We start from the raw sequence: 25041 nt of genomic DNA on the forward strand, positions 1-25041 counted from the left end.
TCCTACACTGACTGTAGGTGTGAATGTGAGTGTGAATGATTGTCTGTGTCTCTGTGTTAGCCTTGTGCTAGCGTGGAGACGTCCCATGGTTTCCTCCTGGTACACAACAACGCTCAGCCTCATCTAGATCAGGGAGGAGATCCCCAGGAAACCATCCATCATGTCATTAGGAGCATGAATACCAGCATCCAAGGCCATACAGACTAATGAGTATCATTATGAATTGATGCAATGAGGTTTCTGCGAAATGGACTAGCCTGTTGCAACATTTCTTCACTTTCATGTTCACCAAACTGTCAAGATGCCCATAGATGGACTCTACCCCAGTGCTGCTAACCCTAAATTTGCATCTGGGCAACAAAAAGATTTCCTTGCTATTTCCAAAATGTTTCCTCAGTGTTTTAAATACTCCCAGCATTCCTTTCTTTTGTTGACTCAATTTTAAACAGTGTGAAACAACACTCGCAGCTGCACACATCTTTTAAGTCTCATGGAGGTACAAGAGTGATAACAGCACTGCACAAAGAATGAACTTCAAAGTAATACTGGACGAACCCTACAGTTTTGGTCTTAACTGAAACTTCACATTAATCTGTTTACCCCAGCGAGGATTTAAAGAGAGCTATGATACTTTGCTATGCAAAGCTCCTTAAACTTGAGGGAAGACGGATATGTTTGGATCTTAATCACTTCAAAAAAATGTAGCAGTGCTTCTCCGGAATATCATTACTGTAATCATGTTTGAAGAAGAAAATGAGATAGAAGTGATGATAGACTAAGCAAATGCCAGCCGTGATGATGTCAGACAAATCCGTGACAATAAAATGACTCAGAAATGCATAAAAAAAGCTTTAAAGTCAATGTAGAATGAATTCATTGGGATAAAGAAAACCGCACCCTCAAAGTCATTGTTGCAGTACTTGAAAACGAATTTATGCTGAAAACGCCTCGTAAAATTAAATGAAAAATCTGTTTTTCATCATCATGAATGAAAACTGTTTAGTATTACAGGCTTGCTGAATAATCTTTAGTACTCACTCTACTGTATGAACTGTCAACGTTTTGGGATCATTTCACAACATTGAAAAAAAAATGAATCCCACATCATAAACCAAAAGCTGCCAGTAAGTGAAATGGTGGGGGTGACGACTCGTGAGGTCATGAGACAAACATAGCAAAGAGCAGAGGGACAGAGAGCCGGACACAGAGACCAGTGGCAGATTCCTCACCTTCTCTCCTGGTGGAGCCTGACCTGGAGACAGCCCAGGGTCTCCCTTTGAACCCTAGAACAGAAAGAGGGTCACAAGGTCAGAATGTCAGGCACTCAGTGCATTTATAATCTATTGCTGACACGCACATCCAGATACAACCACACCTCAAAAATAGTATACATAAAGATTCTGATTTTGAGAGGTCCAAAAATAAGTATGCAGAATAAAGCATGCATAACATGCAGGCTACAGTGCTTGATTACCTGATTTACACTGTATGTGTATAAAAATGTATGTGAACCCTTAAGATAGCTGTCAGCAAAAGGCTAGGTGGTGGCAACCAGAAAAACAATAATGGGGGTAAAGGAGTGAGTCTGATGCTGAAGTTGATGCTCATCTCACATAAAAGACATCTGCAAAGGCTTATAACAAAGACTCATTAGATACATTCTGGGAAATTTAGAAGTAATTTTAGATCCTAAAAACTGAAAATCAGCTGAAGGCAGGAAGGAAGGAGCTGATTACCGCCTTTTTTCATTGGTCTGCATGCAGCATTTTGTATGGTATGAAAAAGCAAAGCATACCAAATTCAAAGCCATCTGGTGTAGGATGACAGTCAGAGGCTTTAACCTTCAGCCGGGTTCATAAGTAATTTGACATCTTGATTGTTTTATTTATAATCTGCTGCAGCAGTGTAAAGAGGCAATTTTCAAAAACTTACAGACATATCTGTGTAATAGACCAGCATCACCTGTGAGTCTTTGATGGGTTTAATGAAGACAAAACATACTGTAGCTCTTAGTCTGTTTTACTTAGTTGGTTATTAAAGTGAAAGAAACAGTTGACTCCAAACACGCAGCTGGAGCAAAGCAGGGATTTCCAGAGAACAGCAATATTGCTCTTTAACAGCCAGAGGTCTCATGCCTTTCCTCCCCAGTATGAAATAGATTGAGGTCAGAACATCTTTTCTGTTGTGATTCAACTAAAAATAATTTTCTCCAGACAGCAGACAGCCTTAAAGATGCAATGCCAGTAGACTGTCACATACTTTTAGCGCCAATACTTAATCTGACATTCCAACTTGCTGTTGTCAACGCTAAAGTGTCCTGATGAGGAACAGTTAGCCGTTTCTGCAAAGCAGGGGGAACAGCCAATACAATACAACATTTTGCACACTGGAAAAAATATTTGGGTTTGGATACTAAGAAAACGAGTGAGTCAAATATATTTTGTGACAGTTTAATAAATGTGTTTTACATGCATGATGAGCTGAACACACGTGACAGACCCTCTTTTTTACTTTCACTTTCACTCTTCTATCTTCCACACATGGGAAGAGACAAATGTACTGAAATGTGGAGGTGAACAGACAGGCACAAAAAAATGCTTCCAACTACACAAAGGGAATGTTGCTTCATTCTAACGTCACAATTTTCCATTCTTTGCATTATTTATTTTTATGTCATAGATCACATTGAGGAATGTTTCTACAACTGAACTATACCGGCGAGTAAGAGGAGGAACTAAATGTAAAAAAAACTGACTCTGAATTGAACCTGTTTGATTACATTGTGTGATTATTCCAATGACTGGAAACCTACAAACATAAACAACCAGAAATGGGTGTCAGGAAGGCCAATCCAGAAACTTATTGGCAGTATCTCTAAAAAACTGCAGATTCCAAGAATTGTACACAAATAAAACTTCCCAGGGTAGCTCAAGCCCTGCCATGAACTGGAAACTCCTGGAACACCAGTGTCACTGTCCACAGTGCTGCTGCCCACATGGAGAAGCTAGATATTAACCAGAGAAATGTTTTAGGGTTAAATGACACAAACCTTGAGCGATTTGTCCACAGTCGAACAGCCTTCCTACAGCCCTGGTCTCAGCCTTATTGAACATTTGTGGACTGTGCTTAAAAGCAAGTCTGTGCCACAAAACCAACTACTGTAAACAAACTCTACCGAGCCAAGAAACACGGTCAAATATCCAGCCAGGATTATGCCACGAGCTTCTTAATGGCTACAAAAAGCATCTGGTTGATCTGCAACTTTCTAAGGCACATTTAATTCAATAATAGTGGGGGGTGCCTCTAAATGCTTTTTACAGGAAATCCAAAATAAATTCAAACTTTAGCAGCAATTTCTTTTTCCAGACATTCAAGATTTTGTAGTCATTCCACCCTGGACAAAGAACGGTTAAAAAAAATAACAAACAAACACTAAAAGCCCCAAATCACCACAACATTCACTCCCACGATCGTTTTATGTAAACTTTTTACCACAACTGCATAAGTACCTGTCCATTTGCCTTTTCTAAATCAGTTTGTGAATTCCCTTCTGGACGCATGATATCTTTATTTTAGTCTTCTCTTTGCATAAGTAACCTGTTTAAATGTGACTGGTATTCGTTGTTTGCTAATAATAGACTGCTGAGTGCCACATAAAAGATGGTTGTGCCACTCAACGCAACTTGGTTCAGAAGGAAAAGAAGATCATTTAAACCAGGGGTAGGCAACTCCAGGCCTCGAGTGCCGGTGTCCTGCAGGTTTTAGATGTGTCCATGATCCATCACAGCTGATTTAAAGGGCTAAATGACTCCTCACCATTTCTAAAGTTCTCCAGAGGCCTGGTAATGAACTAATCATTTGATTCAGGTGTGTTAACCCAGGGTGCGATCTAAAACCTGCAGGACACCGGCACTCGAGGCCTGGAGTTGCCTACCCCTGATTTAAACGTTTTGGTAAATCCCATATTTTACATTTTTCTTATCCGTCTACACTCACTGCAAATAAAGATTACCTGCCTGTGTTTTTAAGCATCATATTTCCATAGTTTTGACTGACACCCAATGAGGCATACAAAGGCTAAGCGGGCAAGAGAACAGAAATCCTGCCATATCATAAAACCGGTTCCTTCCTGTTTAAAAAACAGTCGGCTGAGCATGAAGTCGACAGCCTGACAGGCTCTTTCAGGTTAACCTCTTAAGCCCCAACGCCCCCTGATACGGGGGCAAAAAGCAGGAGATCAGGTAGGCTTGGGGCTTAAGAGGTTAAGGGCTTATCTTTATAACATTTCAGATTAGGCTTCAAAAATGTAAGATTGGCTCAGCGTCAGTAACCATATTCCCAGTGTCCTAGAAACAAAACACATTTCAACAAGAGATGTTTTCCAAAACTGAGACAAAGAGGTTCTCAGTCGCTTCCCTGCCTCCGCAAAGGGTTTCAGGGCTGAGAATTACTCACTGACCGGTCACTATGGTATTAGATACTCTTTTATTTTTCCACATGAGTGTGGGAGTAAACGCTGATAGAACAGAAAGCCGGCAGGTGGCCTGCTGTTGCATAATAGCTGATCAGTGGAATTTAGCCAAATCTCAGCGTCTCAGCAAGGTCAGAGGTGATACAGAATAAATCCACCTCTCTGTGCTGTTTCAACAATCAAGGAAGAAAAACAACATTTGGTAGTCTCATAAATATAATTCTTCTCTCCGTGTACTAAGAAAGTGAAGAGGCATTCGCTTGTCGGAAAGTTTAGCAATCAGCAATGAAGAGGGAAGAGTAGGACAACCACTCATGCTTCGCTTGACTCCTGTAGCGGGAGTGTTTGTTGATTGATTGCTTGGTCTTGGCAGCCACTCTGTGGGTAGATAGTAAGGAATACAGCCACTACAAACATCTGCATGGCGCTGCCCACATTCTCGCTCAGCCTTACCGATGTTTCTGGTCCTAAGCTGGGGAAAAAGCTTAGCAGTGACGCGTTCTGTTGGATTTTTTCCCCCTTTTTATATGAAATCAGTGCTATGGTTAATGAGCCAGGACTGGCACAATTATGCCCTGTGGTTAAAGCCAAGGTAATAAGGATCTAAGCTAAGGGTATCATTTAAACAAACAACCACCTTTGTCTCCTCCTGGTGCACGGTGTCAATATACAGGCCTGCTATTATCATGCTTGCCTACATCTGGCTGTGCTTAATTCCTCTTGCACACACTCTCTTCTCTTCAGGGAACAGCACGTCAGTCGCTATAATTGATGCCATTTGCTATATAGTAAAAACTTTAACGACAGAAGAGTAAATTTCCATAAGTTTGCGGGATTTGTCAGATAACTAAGCCACTTAGTGACATCACTGCTGATGTGCTTGATTGATTTAATGTTCAAGGACGCAAAGTGCAGACTCTAACAACTGTGTACAACTATCCTTTAAAAACAAACTCTTGACATGCCTCCAACTGAACTAGCCATTATGTCAAGAAACGCTGTGTGTGGCCTTGTCAGGAGAAGACAGCATGAAATCAGGACGCCGCACTGATGAATAGCATGATTAGATCTACTGCCAATAAGAATTAAAAAAAAAAAACATGGCAGATTGAGTGTATTTATACAGTTTTTTAGTACAACTGTCTTCTCAATGCATTTTATACAATAACCCACATGCACTGATGGTGCATTAAAGCCAATTCCTCGTTTCAGTAGTTTCCTAAAGTACATTTTGAAAAGTCAGCTAAAACAGCAAAATCCGATCACTGAGCTTCCGATTAATTTACATCACACACTATTTCCTTATCCATAGCCACAGCCAATGGATCGAACACCCCAACTACTGGAGCAGTGACGACATGGTTATCAAAACCCACTAATGTGACAAGTCCTTTTCAAACAAACCAGCACTTAGCCATGGGTTTTCCACTTCTTCACAAAACAAGGTGACTAAAAGCATATGGCTAGATCTTTTTAACAAAAGCGTGTGAAAGCAGAGTATAACCGAACAACATCCCTGGCCTGTGTGTTGGGTTCAGTGGTGCCCCTTGTGGCTGTGAGGAGACGTTCTCCACACCCATAGAGAGTGTACTAGCCAGAACTCTGTGTGCTGTACTCTCACAGAGTGCTGTTTATACACCCCACTCCTTCTCCTATTGGAGAATACCGCTCACCTTGGGTCCAGGTGGTCCAGGCTGTCCTGGTTTTCCATGTGGACCAGGGGGACCCTGGAACAGACACAGGAGAGAAACGTGAAATTGCTGTGCATTGCTGTCAACAGCTCAATTTGAGATGAGTTCAGAATAGTTACATGTTCCACAGCAATGTAAGTTTCAATCAAACACTCTACTTAGTTTCACTTTCTGCCTGCAGCTCCTGTGCTCTGCAAACGCATGCAGTTTCCTGTCAGTACTCTTGGCTCAGACTCTACTCAGAGACGGCCCTTTTAGACTATATTAAAAACAACAATAGTAACAATAATAACAGTAACAATAAGCACTAAATAAGCACTAACAATATATTTATTTTATGACACTACATGTGCACATTCAAATGCACACTCGCACATCCACCATAAATGCACTGCATTCCTCCACATCTGTACCCCTGCTGCTTCCCAGGCTTTTCTGCACTACAACAAGAGCTAAAAAAAAAGAAGCTCCAGCTTTTCAGTGCTGTGCCTAATGTCTTCTGAATGAAAGTGCATACTGTCAACTAAGGTCCACCTTAAAGAACAAATGGAATTAATTTCTCTGATGGCACAAACATTAGATTCTCTTATTGCAACTCAGCAAGACAAAAGCTGCTATGATAATCATCGCCTCTTCCCCCCAGTACAGCTTTGTTATAGGATACAATATCATCTTTCTGCACAAACACATCTGAGTGCTAATATGACATTAGCACTCATATACACCAGAACTGCCTCTTGCAGTTGCAGGCATGATAGTTCACACTAGTTGACAGCACTGACAACAACATCAGCAATGTCTGTAATTCGTTATCCCATGTTGTCATGTCAAGGAGTTCATGTGACGGGGGACGGTTCTGGACCGCAAAGTCCATTATCCTGTGCAGAAACAGCAGAGACACAGTTAGAGTGCGCTGCCCTCAGCTTTCCAACACATAATGGTCCAAAGCCTCGTCCTGTTTGGACTTTCGGACTTAGCCTACAGGGTGATAAGTATGCTCTGTACCAGCCATGTGTTTTACAATCCTGTAATAGGATACGTGTTTAACTGAATGCCACCTCTTAGGGTCTACAAGCCTGTCTGTCTTTCTTTAAGGATGCTTTTCATGCTGTTAAAATGTAGACTTAAGTTAAAACCTTCCCTTCAAGTGGAATCAGTCATCTGGCGTAACAGCAATGCCAAAACTGAGGCTCAGGCAAAACAGCACCAAGTCCTATGACATACAGTGGGGCAAAAAAGTATTTAGTCAGCCACCGATTGTGCAAGTTCCCCCACTTAAAATGATGACAGAGGTCAGTAATTTGCACCAGAGGTACACTTCAACTGTGAGAGACAGAATGTGAAAAAAAAATCCATGAATTCACATGGTAGGATTTGTAAAGAATTTATTCGTAAATCAGGGTGGAAAATAAGTATTTGGTCAATAACAAAAATACAACTCAATACTTTGTAACATAACCTTTGTTGGCAATAACAGAGGTCAAACGTTTACTATAGGTCTTTACCAGGTTTGCACACACAGTAGCTGGTATTTTGGCCCATTCCTCCATGCAGATCTTCTCAAGAGCAGTGATGTTTTGGGGCTGTCGCCGAGCAACACGGACTTTCAACTCCCGCCACAGATTTTCTATGGGGTTGAGGTCTGGAGACTGGCTAGGCCACTCCAGGACTTTCAAATGCTTCTTACGGAGCCACTCCTTTGTTGCCCGGGCGGTGTGTTTTGGATCATTGTCATGTTGGAAGACCCAGCCTCGTTTCATCTTCAAAGTTCTCACTGATGGAAGGAGGTTTTGGCTCAAAATCTCACGATACTTGGCCCCATTCATTCTGTCCTTAACACGGATCAGTCGTCCTGTCCCCTTGGCAGAAAAACAGCCCCATAGCATGATGTTTCCACCCCCATGCTTCACAGGAGGTATGGTGTTCTTGGGATGCAACTCAGTATTCTTCTTCCTCCAAACACGACGAGTTGAGTTTATACCAAAAAGTTCTACTTTGGTTTCATCTGACCACATGACATTCTCCCAATCCTCTGCTGTATCATCCATGTGCTCTCTGGCAAACTTCAGACGGGCCTGGACATGCACTTGCTTCAGCAGCGGAACACGTCTGGCACTGCGGGATTTGATTCCCTGCCGTTGTAGTGTGTTACTGATGGTGACCTTTGTTACTTTGGTCCCAGCTCTCTGCAGGTCATTCACCAGGTCCCCCCGTGTGGTTCTGGGATCTTTGCTCACCGTTCTCATGATCATTTTGACCCCACGGGATGAGATCTTGCGTGGAGCCCCAGATCGAGGGAGATTATCAGTGGTCTTGTATGTCTTCCATTTTCTGATGATTGCTCCCACAGTTGATTTTTTCACACCAAGCTGCTTGCCTATTGTAGATTCACTCTTCCCAGTCTGGTGCAGGTCTACAGTTCTTTTCCTGGTGTCCTTCGAAAGCTCTTTGGTCTTGGCCATGGCGGAGTTTGGAGTCTGACTGGTTGAGGCTGTGGACAGGTGTCTTTTATACAGATGATGAGGTCAAACAGGTGCCATTCATACAGGTAACGAGTGGGGGACAGAAAAGCTTCTTACAGAAGACGTTACAGGTCTGTGAGAGCCAGGGATTTTCCTTGTTTGAGGTGACCAAATACTTATTTTCCACCCTGATTTACGAATAAATTCTTTACAAATCCTACCATGTGAATTCATGGATTTTTTTTTCACATTCTGTCTCTCACAGTTGAAGTGTACCTCTGGTGCAAATTACTGACCTCTGTCATCATTTTAAGTGGGGGAACTTGCACAATCGGTGGCTGACTAAATACTTTTTTGCCCCACTGTAGTTGTGAACCTTGCTCATCTTTTGCTGCAACTAACATCATGCCATCTGACCTAATGCTTCAACATCTTGGGGAACTATAAACTCCTGTATGTGAGTGTTGCATGTTGCCTTTCTGAAAAACTGTGGCTAAACTCCAGGAAATCATGTACACATAAGTATATCCACAGAGGGCCACTCGCCTAAATAAACTAACAGGGTTTTACCCCATTAATAATCAATGCATTGGCTCTGACACTCGGGAGTCAATGCTTGATGTGGTTAAGAAGCAGGTGCTGAAATCTACAAGTAATCAACTTAATTATGCTAAATGTTTTCTTTAAGTGCAGCTGGTATTTCCATTCCATCAGTTAAATTAGCCATGATGACGCGTCTCCGCATGGTCGAGCAAAGATGGGAAGAAGAAGTTATTCTTATTTATGACTTATTTATACCTTCCGTCCGACACTAAAAATAAAACACGCCTTGTTCTGTTTAAAAGATGCCTCCAGAGCCTGTGGCGTGATTGCAGCGTTGCATCATCAGCCTTAGCAGATGTATACAAAGTACTCTTGAGATCAGAGTGGATTTAATCACACTAACCACAACACTGTCTGTCAGCACTGCTTTCCCGACGGTCGCAGATGTGGTGGTGACTAGCGGAAAAGCACATGAGGAGTGATTTTGCAGAGATTACTCACCCGAGAGCCTCTTTTTCCTGGAGGACCAGGTAAACCAGGGGGACCAGGAGGACCCTAAACCAGAAAGAAACCAGAAATGTGGAAAGGAAGGAGACATAGATAGAGACAGGGAAGAGGGGGGGGAAAGACAGTGCATTAATGGCAAGCAATAACATGTAGTTCACTGTTTAGGCATATTTATGTAGGAGCTGCACAGTTTAAAGAAAAGAGTCGAATGTTTGCCTCTAAAAGCCCGATTAAGAAAGTCCTGATCAAGTAAAGCAAGTTACATTCTCATTATTAGACAGACACCGGTGTTCTCCAACTAGACTATTCCAAATCACCATCCAGTATATGCATAGAGTATACAGGGCTAAACAGCATTGAATTGGCCAAAATGGAAGCAGAACAACAGATCCTGCCTGTGCTTAGAAATCAAGAAGTTAAAGAAGTTAATAGGAAACATAAGCATGTGCATTCAGTTCTAGTTTAAGTAACAAATGTAATTAAGGATATGATGGGCGGATATTTTATTATTCAAGGTTTTGTTTTGTTAGAAACTTAGTGAGCTCATACAGTCCAAATGTAGAGCCAGCTTTTTCTTTTTTTTTATTTATTTGTTTGTTCATTTATTTAAAAAATGTGCTCTTTCAAAATTCTCTTACATCCTGTTTATCAAATGCTTCACATTATAAGCCAAATGTGTGGAGTTTTAGAAAATTTAAGTAGAAACCAGGAAATCTATACCTGACAAATGACCACATGATATCACCTGCCAACTTAGGCTGAATCTGGGCTTTGACTGGATCATTGAATCACCTTCATTCTTTTTTTCACTTTATGTTGTAGACTTGCTGCTGTGCTTGGCATCATTGTCCTGTTATGACCCAGTTTGGCTCAGGCTTTAGCTGTCAAACAGAGTTGACAGTTGACTAGAATACTTTGGCATACAGAGGCCTTCAAGGTCAAATCATTGACTGCAAGGTCCCCAGCATTCACCGTCTCCTCCACCATGCTGACAGTCTGTATAACATGTTTGTGCTGATTTGCTGTGTTTGATTCCCACCGAATGTGGCGCTGTTAACCTCTTAAGCCCCAACGCCCCCTGATACGGGGGCAAAAAGCAGGAGATCAGGTAGTCTTGGGGCTTAAGAGGTTAATCTTGGCCAAGCATCTCCACTTTGGCCTCTTCTGTCCAAAGGACTTTGTTCCAGGATTCTTCTGGTTTATTCAAACACACCTTTGCAAACCCCAGCTGTGCTGCCATGTTCGTTTCAGAAATAAGAGACTTTGTCTTAAACAAGCAGTACTTGTTCAGCCCTTTTTGATATATACTATAACCATGAAATTTAACATGCTAACTGGCACCTCTGGTGTCTGAGATGTAGCTCTTGGGTTTTTTGCAGTTTCTCTGAGCATTGCAAGGTCTGGCCATGAGGTGAATTTGCTGGAACATGGGGAAAATTGCGGTCTTGTGTAGTCTTGAAAGCTCTAGACCAGCAGACTGCCAAAACCTCTGCTTTTCTGCTAAAGATGCACACACTTGCTGATAATCGATCAATCAAGCACATTTGATTAGCAGCACCTAGCTGCTACTTTCCATCTATGGAAGCAATAAGGGTGTACTTAGTTTTTAACAGGGCTGTGTGCCAGACATATGCACTAAATTCACTCCGTTTAGCTGTGTAGAAAGATTTAAATGTTTTGGGAAAAGGTCAGAGTCACATGTAAGAAATACTTGTACACCATTTCCTTCACTCCCCAAAACAATGTTAATATTCCCAAAACTAGATGATAAGACTGTTTACTGTTCAGTGTTTTTAGGGCACTCTGGAGCATCTCTTGTCAGAGAAGTAGATGGGCAGAGAGGGATACATAAATAAAGAAACAGCTGTTTGTTCTTCCAGACTCCCACATACAGAGACATGGAAAGTGTGAGCACACCACCGCCTTCACCACAACAACAGGGCCTAAAGAAACGGAGGCACTGATCGACTAAAATGACCGTATTCAAAGGCTTCATCTGTGCTGCCAAGATAGGGGTCAAATATTCCACTGTGTCCAGTGAAAAGGTCAATTTTCTTGAAAGTTGAAGGGCAAAATGAATCTTCTTTTGAAGAACTCTTTTTAACTGCGTGCGATAAAGTTGAGTTGATTCACACAAACCAATGTACGTTGTTTACACACAGCAACTTACTTTCAAAGGGGAAGGAGGAAATAAATGAGTGAATTTCACTCCAGTCCTGTATTTTATTTTTTTATTGGCTGTATTTCAGTGAAAACAATTTTTTGTGTATTTGTGTATGTTTTTGTTATAGTTTATGCAAGTCTTTTGTTTATACTGCTGTCTTTCTTGGCCAGGACACTCTTATAAAAGAAAATTAGAATCTCAAAGAGTCATTTTTCCTGAATAAATAAAGTTATAATAAATGAATAAATAAAATAAATGAAGATTTGGTGAGATTCCTTTAATGTCCTGAGACTTGAGTTCTTGTTTTGGGATTGTTTTTTTAATTTCTTAGAGCTATTTGGGATAAGCTGGACCTGATAAATACAAAAACCAAGCATCAGCTTTGATTTCAACTTTCATATATTTCAATATTAACACATGGAATAGCTGAGGCAAAAAAAAAAAAATGTATAAAGAGACATTGGACACAACCAGTGACCTGTTCAGGTCAATCAAACACATGAAAGCAGAACAGTATAACAGCATTTCAGTGTTTTACATTGCAATACCGTATAAGCATAAAGACACCAAATATCAATATCTTACATGCGCAACAAATATAAAGTGTACATTTTATCAGACCACCAGATGGTGCTGTTGAGTGCTGTTTTTCTAGAAAGGTCAGCCGGTGACGATCAGCATGTGAGGCCAAGTTAGCAAACCAGAGATGTGAGCAGAAAGAAATTATAAAAGCACGTTGCCATTTAAACATATACTGTAGGCGCACTGGATTATAAGGCGCATTAAGCGAAACAAAACAGTCAGATAAGTCAAACTTTACTCAACTCATTCTTCTTGCTTCCTCCACATCCGCACCATTGATTCATTAATGTTGAATTCTCTCGCAGCTGCTCTATTCCATGTTGTTGCAGTATATTAATGATTAACCTCGTATTGTGGATGAATAATCTCAGTTGTTCTCCTGACTGAAGTTTGGTCCGTTTACAGCATCCTGCCATGCGATTGCATTTGTCTCTAACCATCAGGAACCTTCATGTTAATTTTTATCGAGTGGAAAAAGGTTAGCGTTCATCCTCCAGCTTCACTGTGTTTATGTTATGCTAACATAGCTGTGTCGCTAGCAGCTCATCATTATATACCAGTAAGTCCAACTTCAGTAACCCTACAAACGTCACTGTTGTTTAGTTTTCTGTCTTCATTTATGTCTCAAGTGATAGCAGAGCTGTACGTTAAAATTTTTTCACAAATCTCTCAGTCAGAACATGCAATGTCATGTTTAGGTGGAAACTAGCGAGCTAACTTCCTGCTAACTCCTAACTCTGTTAAGTTTAATCAATTCTGTTTTCATTTCATGAAAGAATCTAGACAGTTTTTAACTCTCAGTGATGCCGCAGTGTTCATTTGACTTTGGGACCTGAGTTTGACCCGGGTTACTCCACGAGGCTCCTGACTATGGTAGCCATAATGCTCCAACAATCCATCAAGGTTCATAGCTTACCAAAGTCATACTAAAACATTTTTCGGCAGATTTTTGAGCGCCATGTACCACATAAGACTGGTTTGGGGTCAGTAAGCATAACCAGAATTCATACATAAGGCATACCGGATTATAAGGCACGCTGTCGATTTTTGAGAAAATTAAAGGATTTTAAGTGTGCCTTATAGTCCGAAAAATACAGTAAAGGTTTTTTGTTGATTTTTTTTTGTTTTTTAGCAAAGCCTGGACCAAGGACGTTCGTATGGAAGTAAAATATTCTGGGAATACTAGAATAAAAGGGCTTATCTCATGCAACATCATCTTAAGGTCATAGGCAAAGGAGTAGCAAAACTGACAGTGATTTAGCTCAGCCAAAGTCCAGCCAACCCCGTGGCCCACTTAACTAAACAAAGCTACATCCTAATTCAGAATGAGCTACAAAAACAATGCAATCCACAGCCTACTCCATGCGCAACAACCCACATCCATACGTGTTGCAGAAAGCAGGGGCCTTTGTTACGTGCTCATGACACCCAAGCTCTACAGAGAAGTGAAGTGTAAAGATGATGAAAGTCCAAGTATAGTAGTCAAGACAACATTAACTTCCGACACGTGCTGTGGAGTTCCATGTTACTATATTAGCTCATTGTTTCACAGAGGACTGGCAATCACAGTCTCATTTTCAAATAACCTCTAACAGCAGAGTAGTCCAAACTTGCACAACTCAAACTGAAATAACTGCAAACTCCTAATATTCTCAAAGTGCTTTTATTGCCAGTGAAAAACTTGGTTTCCTTCTGAAACTTCAGAGAACGCTAAAAATGATAAGCTCCAATCAGTCCTCAGAGCTTGGGCATGACTTTTGCAGTGGGGTCAACCTACTCATAATGTTGTGTCATTAAATTGGGCCAATATTGAAGCAGTAAGTCATTTATTTTTTTTTGTCACTGTGAGTAAAAGAAATCATATACATCATATTATAGACAAAGGGGAAAGTAAGACACGCTTTCTGCTGCTTCTTTGCTTGTTTTGAATTTTCTTAATGAAAAAGAGTGCAAAAATGCTAAAGCACAAATTAAATAGAGTGCAGGAGGCCACCTGTACTCGTCCAGTTATGTGGCTGAAAAACTGTGAAATACTTCCCTTGAGGAAACAGGCCAGCTTGTCTTCAAGTTCAAACAAAGAGCTAGCCACTGACCTTCAGCTGACCCAGCATTCAAAACATGCCTGCATCTAAGCGGTCAGAGTAGCCAAGACACACAAACTGTCAAAGATAACAGCACCGAAGGACAAACATTGTGGCTAATTAAACATTTTTGCCAAAATACGATCCGCTGGAAAAAGCCCTGTGGCTTAAACTGTGTCATGTTCACAATGCTCGATTATGCCTCCAAAAATGATTTTCCCATAGAACTAAAGTCCATCTTTAATTCTGTTTTAAGGCAATTTCAGTTACTCTCCAAGAAAAGAGCCTGTCCATGACAGGACACTGGAAGCACATCTCAAGTCATGAGACAATGTTAACCATGTTAGAAGATTCTCATCCATTCCCTTGGGTACGAGAGTCATAACATTTGGTTAATGTTTGGTCTCCTGAAAGGAAACAAGGGTAGGAGAGCGCGAAGATGATATGGACAAAATATGTTTCCCTCAAAACATTATTGAGAATGAAGTATAGCAGCATGGGAGTGTAATTTTGACAAAATATCGCAGTATAGCTCAATTAGGCTCTGGGACATGTAGATAAATTGCAACAACGATGCTGGATAAGATGTGTCTCTCCCTACAGGTCTGCAGGCGCTGCAAGTACGGAAAGATGAATCCAGGCATTCTGCATCACTACATGTTTATACCGAGCACCAAGAATGCCTCACACATCTCACACATGGAAACATAAGCCACACTCATGAACTACAAGTGTGTCCAAAGCCACTAGCTTACATCATGGCCTGGATCAAGTGCTTTTTTTTTCTTTTAAATCCCGGGGTATAGCTCCAGTCCTCCAAAGATTTATCCTCTGACATAAGAGCAAAAATACCTAGCAGTACTTAACAACTTGACAAAGGGGAAAAAAAGCACACTGCTTGGACATGCAATCACCTTTAAATCACTACATTTCACAGCCAAAACATTTTGCATGTCTCCTGAGTGTAATCAAGCCACATTGTGGCTCACTCTGAATTTTACCCTAAACCAGTGCATTGCTATGTATATAGCAATGCACTGGTTTGCACATCAGTGCTCTCTATAAGCACTAATTCTCTGCTTGTGATTCATAAATTCAGTCACTTACCGGAGGACCAGGCTCTCCTTTGGGGCCATGTAAACCATCTTGGTAGTCATAGAAGAACTCTGGCTCCTCGTATCCATAATCATACTCTCCCATGTCTACGTCATCATAGCTGCCATCCAAATCATGCTGCTCTGAGGTGTCCACCTGATTCTCCCTGTACAAAGTAGTGCTGTTGGCTCTCAGATGAGTCTCTGGGAAATTTTGGCTTGTGGAGCCAGAGTCCCTAGAGCTTGTGATGGAGTTGTTCCTGAGTTCTTCCTTTAGTTGGCTCTGTCTGACCAGGGAAACAACACCTGTAGTGGCATCCGGACTTGGCTGTTTTCTGGAATTTCTCTCTTCTTCTGTGCTGTTTTCAGAGTCCTCCTGGGGTGTAGTGTCTTTAGCCAACACATTTTTGGTAGTGGTGGTTGTTGTGCTATAGGCAAAACCCAGAGCTGCTTGACTACTTGGCGTAGTTACGGTGGGGCTATAAAGCTGGAGTGATGATGTGGCAGAGTGGGATAATGGTTTCAATGTGGAAATGTTTTCTTGGTCCCCCAGATGAGGTCGTATTGGTGGGCTCAGAGTTGAATATTGCGTGACCAAACGATCTGGGGATAGTTTAATGGCTGCTGTAGATCCGACGGGTGTATTTTGAGTAGCTGCTACTCCAAGAAGAGACTTTGTCAAATGGCTAGAAGGGGGGTCATTCACCACAATATCCGAATCAGAATGTGGGAAATGTAATCGGTAAGTGTCGGCCAGCCGGCACTGTTTTTTAAGATATTTGCAGTAGTGCGCGGCAGCTTGGGCTGAGGGATAGATATCCAGTTGGCAGACTTGACCACTAAATGGTGCCGCCTTGGAGTTCATCCTTCCCAGAGTGAAGACACCCCCAGATTCCCCCAGTGTTTGAGATCTCCCCAGGGTTTGCTCCCACTGCTGCACCCCTCCACAATTTGCATAGAAGGACACTGAACGTGCACGAACCCCAACAGCAAAAGGGTGCAGGCGCCCATCCTGCCAGTTGTAGTTGAAGTAGATGGAGGCTTTCTCTGCAGTATAAACCACCACTCTGCGTGGCAGCAACTGAATGCCAAAACGCAACCGGTCCCTCCCGTCCTTGATACTAAAAAGAAATGCATTGTTTGCTCGCCAGGAGCTTAGGCTAACTATAACGGAGAACTCTTCGCCAAATTCTGAAGGGAATAGATTGGGCACTGGCGCCTCATAGAGGGAGTTTGAGTCGAGCAACACCCCATATCCAGAAAAGGGGCCATCGAAAGGTGAGGGAACATTTGCATAAGTGGGAGGCTGTGAGCTTGTCCTTTCGTAGGTATCGTCTGTGTGGCTTTGAGTTGTAAGCCCCAATCGATAAAGGATATCCACTCCTAAAGGACAGAGACAGAAATATGCATAAGATTAATATGCTGAGAATGAATTGCACAATTTTATGAAAATGTACAAATCACAAAAATGTTTCAAAAAGTAACACTTTGCTTTAGTACTTTTTTCTGTTTTTTTGTAAAAGTGTAAATTTGGAAGTTCATAGATAACAACAATTATATTTTAGTATTAAAAACATATTTTCAAGCTTGCAGTAGACAAGCTTGCAGTCCTTTATGTTATTACATAAAAACATAAAGGAATTACCAAAACTTTTAATATAGGGCAGCTGTGGCATAACCCTTAAATTGGATGGCGGGCTAAAAGTAAAGAAAAAACGGGATGATGAGTCTTTAACCATGTTATCAGTGCTGATTTAGTGTAATCTGACCACCAGAGGGCACTCTGCAACGTCCCTGTTGGTAGCTGATCTGAGCAGAGTTGGGTAGAGCGTGCACAAATAAAAATTAACTTAACAAATGTTAATAAAACGTTTTCATGCTTTGTGTGTCAGTACAAAAAGGGGAAAAAATGCTATTGGCCAGTATATCGAAAAATCTGATTTATTATATCATCAAATATCGGTATCAGTTTTAAGTCCTATATGAGCCAGCCTCTCTTTTTTTATATATTATTCCTTTCAAAACTATTTAAGAATGCAAACCTTGATAGTTCTCTCTTTTAATAATACTGAGAAAAATATTGGCATTCGCATTTACAGATTCACAAATAAAAATGAAATGATGAAAATCTTCTATAGATGCCTAAACATGTTACAAAACTGTTTTGGTTTTTTTTTTTTGACCAAATAATCAGGCTAAAACACAAGAGAGACACAAGTTAATGACTGCAGCAGTGGCATACAAACGCATCAGGAGTGAAAAGAAGGGACTGGAGAAGAAGTGCTTATCACATCATTGGAAGTGTCCCAGCATCCAGAGCCTGCAGCAGCGGAACTAACAGATGCTTTTGGGGTCATTTGATCCAGCCCTAACTAGAGATACTGCCTGTACTGAACCCAAACTGGGACCGGACAAGAGTTATTTTCTTTTTGAGGTTAAATGACTAAGAAAAGTTAGTGAGCTATTAAGGCCATGTAACAATGTCAGCAATGATCCAATCCATGTTTTTCAAGCAACAGAAATGCAGCTGTAGCCCAGATGAGAAGCAGGGGCAAGATAAGCATGTAAGCAGAATACAGGAAACTTTAAAAAACATTTAAAAGAATACAGGAAACTCCTCCTCCTTTTTGAACTTGCATACAGAGCACATTCTGTCGAGCTTTGCATTCAAGAAAACAGCAAACTGGCGATCATACATGTCAGTACATGATTGTGATTAAAGGATGCTGCACACAGATTTCAACTTTAAATATCAACTGAATTACAAATGATGGCCTCACTTATTTGTGTACATGCAAGAGAAAGCATGGAGGTATCTGTTAGTGCACTGGCAGAAGAAGACAGCAGTCACACAGAAGCGTTCAGTGTTTAGATCTCAGCAGCAGTTTGACAAACTACGTTCCACTGAAGAAACGACTCCACCGTATTTGGGAATACCAGCTCGATAGACGGGCCAGTTAATGTAGTATTACTGTGAGTGGAAACAAAAGACAAACTAAACCAGTGTCCAAATATTATAGTATTGTCTTCTTAAAGTGTTATAAGCTTTTTTTAGTCTGAAAGAGAACTGAAGAGTGGGGTCTGTGCTTGCTGCTACTTGGCATATAGAAAAGGCATCAGAATCAATTTCCTGAGAGAAAAAGTGGGATCAGTACACGCCTGGAGACACAGACATAAAGTGCATCCTTCAGAACATTCTGTATACCCTTAATAGCTCCATGCTCTATACTCTTGCTATCAAAAAGACTTCGGTGAAGAGTTAGAAGAGTTAGAAAAATACGAAAATCCTGAACTGAGCATTTGACCTCTAGAGGTGTGAATATGTAGATGCAAGGAAATAATATTTTTTTAATGTTTGAACATAATGTTGTAGTCAGGTTAAAAAAAAAGTGCACCCTCTTTCAACACTAAGGTTTAAGATATAATAAAAATTTGACAGTTCTTAGCAGGTATTGGAAAAGCAATAAAACATTATATATTACACCACGTTATTATTCATGTAACAAAAACTAAGCCAGCATGCTGAAGTAAGTACACTGTTTCCATAGGAACTGAGAGGGTTAATAGCAGCCAGGCGCCGCTAATCAGATGCAGTTGATGATCTGAACAGCAACAAGTGTGAGCACCTCTGTGAAAAGCAGATGTTTTGGCACTTTGTAGGTCTTTAGCATTCAGGTGTGTTAACACATTGCCAAGGAGGAACGACATCACAAAAGATCTTAAATGAGCAACAGTCAGTGCACCAGTTTAGCTAAGTGCCTGAGCATCCACATGCTGCATGGCCAGAAAGCAGCAGGTTTGAGTCGGACCGTGGCCCTTTGCCACATGTCTTCCCCTCTCTCTCTTCCTGAGTTCATCTGTATTTATTATCCAATAGAGGCAAAAAGCCAAACGTTTAAAAAATATATATCAATAATTGTTGCTGCGCATCATTCTGGGAAGGGTCTTGAGGTAATTTTCAAACAAATGTGTGGAATCCATCTTCCCAGGAGTGGATAAATACTCCTGGAGGTCAGTCTGTGCAATGCACAGAGAAACTATATAGACCCCGGTTAGTGTGTTAAATTTTAAAGTTGATGACAATACAATTAGAAAAAGACTGAAGAAATATGGCTCGCTTGGAATGGTTTCAAGGAGAAAATATCTTCCTGTTAAAAACCAAAGTTTCATCTGAACAAAACACAAGACTTCTGGACCAATGTCGTTTGGCCTTAACGCACAGTTAATTTACCAAAACTAAACAAGAACGTTCAGGAACCTCGATTTCCATGAAGTTCTTGTCTTATTCTTTTAGTCAACCATGAACTCTAGAGCCGAATGCAGGCCAACTGCCTAACAACCCAATATTGCCTCACACTATGTCGTGCAACAGAATAATGATCCAAGGCAGAGCAACAAATCTACTACGGAATGGCTGAAAAAGAAAAAAATCAATGTTATGATGGGCCCATAAAAGAGAATAAACAAGGAACTGAAGCAACATTGTAAACAAATTTGGGCCAACGTTCCTCCACACTGATATGAGAGACTGAGCTCCTGAATCAGGTGGCAGAGCAGGTCAGCTACTAATCAGAAGGTCGGTGGTTCGATCCCAGGCTGCCTCCTGGCTGCATGACAAATATCCTTGGGCAAGATACTAACCCCATATATGCCTAATGGTGGTGGTGGTCAGAGGGCCCGGTGGCGCCTGTGTCCGGCAGCCTCGCCTCTGTCAGTGCGCCCCAGGGCAGCTGTGGCTACAATGTAGCTTGCCATCCCCAGTGTGTGAATGCGTGTGTGAATGAGTGAATGACTGAATGTAGTGTAAAGCGCTTTGGGGTCCTTAAGGACTAGAAAAGCGCTATACAAATGCAGGCCATTTACCATTGTCTGCAGACAATCCGAGCGCTCACTGTGATGTCCTCCACATTCACTGCCTGAGGTAACGTCAGACGAGATCCCAATTAATCTGTCTCATACGTTAAGATAAGGTGCTCTTGCGCTGTCTGTTCATTCCTCCTCCCCTCATTATGATGGATTGATTCTACTTGGAGCGGGCCATCACGTATCACGGGTGATACGTGGGGACATGCCGTTGCATGATGGAATAAGGGGAGGGACACTGCAAGAGGCAGTAGACAAGTCACATAAATAGTCTATGTGAGGACTCATCATGAGGTCAGCCTTAGATAAGACAATACTGAGATAGTGGAACAGACCGCAGGATATGATATATTTTTATATTATTGCTGTAGTGCCTAATTGAACAAGACTTTACTCTTTCAAGAAAGTCAGACTCAGGGTGAGAGAGGAGATTATAGTTAAAAGATCCCAAATCAATATAGATCCACTGATAGAGCAGAGCCCAGCAAAAATAACAACTCTATCTATGATCACCTTTTAACTTCAGCTCTTCTCACCTTCAATTCTTCTCATCATTGTTGCTCTGTTTAAAAATAAAGATGAATATCACTTCACCCCCAACACCTGACCAGGTGAGGCACAGCTGCCGAAACATGCCAAGCTAAGATTTCCTCTTCTCATTGTATGTGCATTTCTGCCATGTACTTTACATTATGGGTGTATTTAGTATTTTCATTGATGGTCCATAGAGATGCGAGCACTGATAGTCAGAAATGTAGCAGGAGGGGAAAAAACAGAGAGGGAGGAAACAAAGGTACAGTGGTTATTTATGCTGCTTTTAAATGCATGCCGTGGCCCTGAGAGCAAGAGCGGGCATGTTAAGGAAGAAGGTTAAAAGTGATCAGAAGAGCAGCTAAAGAGGAATTCCTGTGTGCACTCGCTGTTGCTATATGTACTGTATGTGCTCCAACATAAAAGCACAAATGGGGTGTGATGTGGTTGAGCTGTATTATGAACAAGGCATCGTAAACATTAGAGGAGTTCTGTAGGAACCGTTCTGAAGGATCCCAGTTAACGAGTTCTTTAGGATCCCTAAAGAGTTTGTGGCATCAGCTGATGTAATTACTGGAAGCATTACAAGAATGAGTAGTTTGATCGGCATTTAAGCCACTTCCAGTGGTTTTATTTCATCTTAGCTTCTGACGTTTCCAGGAAAGATATGCTTACAGGGTAAATGTAAAGATACACTACTTAAAAAAAGCATGTAATCCTAGTCTATGTGTTCTGATCGTAACCGTGTTCCTTTTCATTTAAAAATATGTTAATAGGAGAAGAATGACGCCAAAGTTTGCATATGTATATATCGGTTATCATATATCGGTTTGTATATGACTCATTTATTGACGATACTTACATTTTTCTGAGTAACAGTTCAATTCAAATTGATTTTATTTATATAGCACTAATTCATCACAACTGTCGCCTCAAGGCTATAGGAAGAAAAATCTTTTTTCTTAACAACTGTGTGTCAGTTTATATATTCTGCATTTATCCCATTTCCCATTTGTCCCATTTCTGCAGCTGCTGCTGGACATCTTCTTTGACTATTACTGTGCAAGCCATAAAAAGATTCAACAACTCTTTATCCAGCTAGTTGATCAGGAACTGGGGCTGCTGCACTGAATGGGGGGATCCAGCAATGTCAATTGCTTAGCGAGTGCTAATCACTGCTGATTCTGTGTCTGGCCTACATTGAAATACAAGTTTACATTTGAGTTGTTGTGTTTTGTTTTGTACTTAATGACTTTAAACTCACAACGCAATATGTAGCATGCTGTCTTGATATGTATCAGTCAGACGTTTTAGTTTTAGGACCAAATATACCCGGCTACCTGCCATCACCAAATACCAATATGATGTCAGTGTTCTCCCAAGAATTAAAATCGCCACACCATATAACATGGAATTTATTTGAAATGTCAGTCAGGAGGTTTTTATGTCCGGTAACATGAGGCTAATATTAAAACAGAGTCACTGACAAGCCATGAATGCAATAAATAGCAGACACGCCACTCACTTAATGTGAATAACCTGGCTCACACCTGATCGGCTTCAATAGGGCCCCTGCAAGAGTTACATAGCATCACTTTTCTGTTATTGATTTGAGTGGGGTACAGACAGGAGCTTTTATACTGTCTATATGACAAATGTCAGTGAGTCACATGTCCTAGTGACAAAGAGGGGGGGGGCATCTATTAATGCTTTCATATAAAAAAAAATAAATGCTGACTTTTAGTTATGCATAAGTGTTCTGTTGCTTACCTTGAGCTACGTAATCTTCTCCAGAGAGTGCTGCTGAGCATACTGACAGGAGCAGGAGAATGTTCCACCTAGACGGACAAAACAAAGATCAGTTTCATGACTAGTTGTTGGGTTTGTCTCTCTGACACCTTTTAAACATACAGTCACATCTTTATTTAATAAAGATACACTAACTGATGCTAACAGCGGAGGATGGCCATTTGTAATTAGCATGGCTGTGAAAGCTTATAGTTAAGGTGATCAGGGACCCTGAACTCTCCCTTAGATATGCTGCAATAGGCCGAGGCTACTGGGGACTTACCATCATACAGAGTGTTTCTTCTTAATTCACCTCTCTGTGTTTAAACAGCACTTTGCATTTAATCGCTAGTTATTATTAATCTCTGACTCTCTTCCACAATGCGTCTTCTGCCTTGTCTTCATCCATTCACCCCCAACCGGTCACTGCAGATCGACACCCCTCCCTGAGCCTGGTTCTGTCAGAGGGTTCTTCCTGCTAAAAGGGAGTTTTTCCTTCCCGCTGTCACCAAGTGTTTGCTCATAGCGGGTCACCTAATTTCTGGGGTTTTCTCTGTATTATTACCTTACAAAATGAAGCACCTTAAGGTGAGTGTTGTTGTTGTATGGTACTATATAACTAAAACAGAATTAAACTGAATACTATTATGTTGCAGTAGTCTTTAAAATTATAATAAAAGTACACAAAGCAGGACTTCACTGAAGCAATATAGTCAATGCTCAGCTTCCAAACCACCCCAGTATGTGAGCTGCCACAGTTTAAGAAACACTTTACATGATCTGATACTGCTAGGTGAGTTCAAATAATAATTAACGCTATGTAAATAATAAATAACATGCTTATGATCTAATCATCACATCAAAAAATGAGAGCTGAAGTTACATTATAATCATTTTGGTTCTGAAAATAGTGTCAGTTTCTGAGAAAGAAGAGAAGAAGGAGAGAGCAACGAGACAGCAAAAGTGCTACTGGAGAGGTAACAGACAGCCAGATGAGGAGAATAAAATGAGTCCTTGTCAAGTAATTAGCTGATAAGGTCTGCTTTTACATGAATCCTTTCGTTTACACTAAACAATCAAGAGATTCATCTGATAAATGATTCATTCACAAGAAAAAAATATTCATCCTCTCCTGTGGTAGCTGATACTGAGTAGATATCACTAGTCGAGACAAGTAAAAACGAAAGCTGGAGCCCCTTAAAAGACAATGTGACTGCTCGGTTTCAAAAGCCGTTCCACTTTGACATTTTTATGCCTGAAGACGTAGTGAAAAGCGATGAAAAGAATATTTGAGCATCGTGTTTTATCGTTTCCAGACAATGATGGATTTGATCTCCAAGGCACATGGTTAATAACAATTTAATGCTTTTTATGGCAAAGCAAGGACCATAAAGAGGCGAATCCCCCAGCCAACATTCACACAGGAGTCCTCCCTTTTCATCTTTTTCAAGTTGGGTTTCAAGTTGGATGTCCTCTACCAAAAACCTCAAATATCCTGAAAAGCTATCAATACTAAAATATGTTCCATTCTATAACAGGCTTGTGAAACAGTAAGTTATATATTAATCATACTGCATGTTGTCCCTCTGCTGCACAAGAGTCACATAACTCCACTCTTGACCCTCACTGACCCCCACCTCTAGGTGGCACTCCCCACCAGACAGCTACAGAGGAAGGACAGCAGACAACACAGAACAGCCGGTCCTCAGCATCACTGTAAAACCTTCCTACCCAAAATTGTGCAAAAATGTCGTGCAAATTAGGTAAATTTGTTCACGTTAACTATAGATTGTCCAGTAATATTGTCCACTAAAATACAGATAGGGTGCATATACATTGATGTGTCTAGAAATGTCCAGAACTACAGATCAGGCAGTCGAACATGTGTTATAAAGTCTTACAATCTAAGGTAAGGTAACATTTGCTAACACTGTCACCAGTAAAGCTGAACAAAAAGTATAAAAAGTATAAGAAGAAGCAGCTCAAAAAGAAGACAGAAAAGAAGAAGCAGTAACTCCAGTTTTAGTGAAGGTTTGATTTAAAGGCAACGCAAACAAAATACTTCACAGGACATTATCAAGGTTTTCTGGAATACTACTGGGCGATCGTGGCTCAAGAGTTGGGAGTTCGCCTTGTAATCGGAAGGTTGCCGGTTCGAGCCCCGGCTCGGACAGTCTCGGTCGTTGTGTCCTTGGGCAAGACACTTCACCTACCGCCTACTGGTGTTGGCCAGAAGGGCCGATGGCGCGATATGGCAGCCTCGC

The 25041-nt window shown here is 41.1% G+C and overlaps 1 protein-coding gene across 1 annotated transcript in view; it reads right to left on the minus strand.

Annotated features, from left to right (window-relative positions):
- Nucleotides 1-25041, minus strand: part of col24a1 (collagen type XXIV alpha 1) — an 87276-nt gene that overhangs the window by 56459 nt on the left and 5776 nt on the right. Inside the window, exons 2-6 of the mRNA XM_085138859.1 lie at nucleotides 22760-22827; nucleotides 15609-16978; nucleotides 9669-9722; nucleotides 6145-6198; nucleotides 1230-1283 (exon numbers count right to left, since the gene is read on the minus strand). Of these exons, the coding sequence (XP_084994985.1) occupies nucleotides 1230-1283; nucleotides 6145-6198; nucleotides 9669-9722; nucleotides 15609-16978; nucleotides 22760-22827 (1600 nt within the window). The remainder of the gene's footprint in view (nucleotides 1-1229; nucleotides 1284-6144; nucleotides 6199-9668; nucleotides 9723-15608; nucleotides 16979-22759; nucleotides 22828-25041) is intronic.

Source organism: Neolamprologus multifasciatus, chromosome 17 (genome assembly GCF_963576455.1).
Source record: "Neolamprologus multifasciatus chromosome 17, fNeoMul1.2, whole genome shotgun sequence".
NCBI lineage: Eukaryota > Metazoa > Chordata > Actinopteri > Cichliformes > Cichlidae > Neolamprologus > Neolamprologus multifasciatus.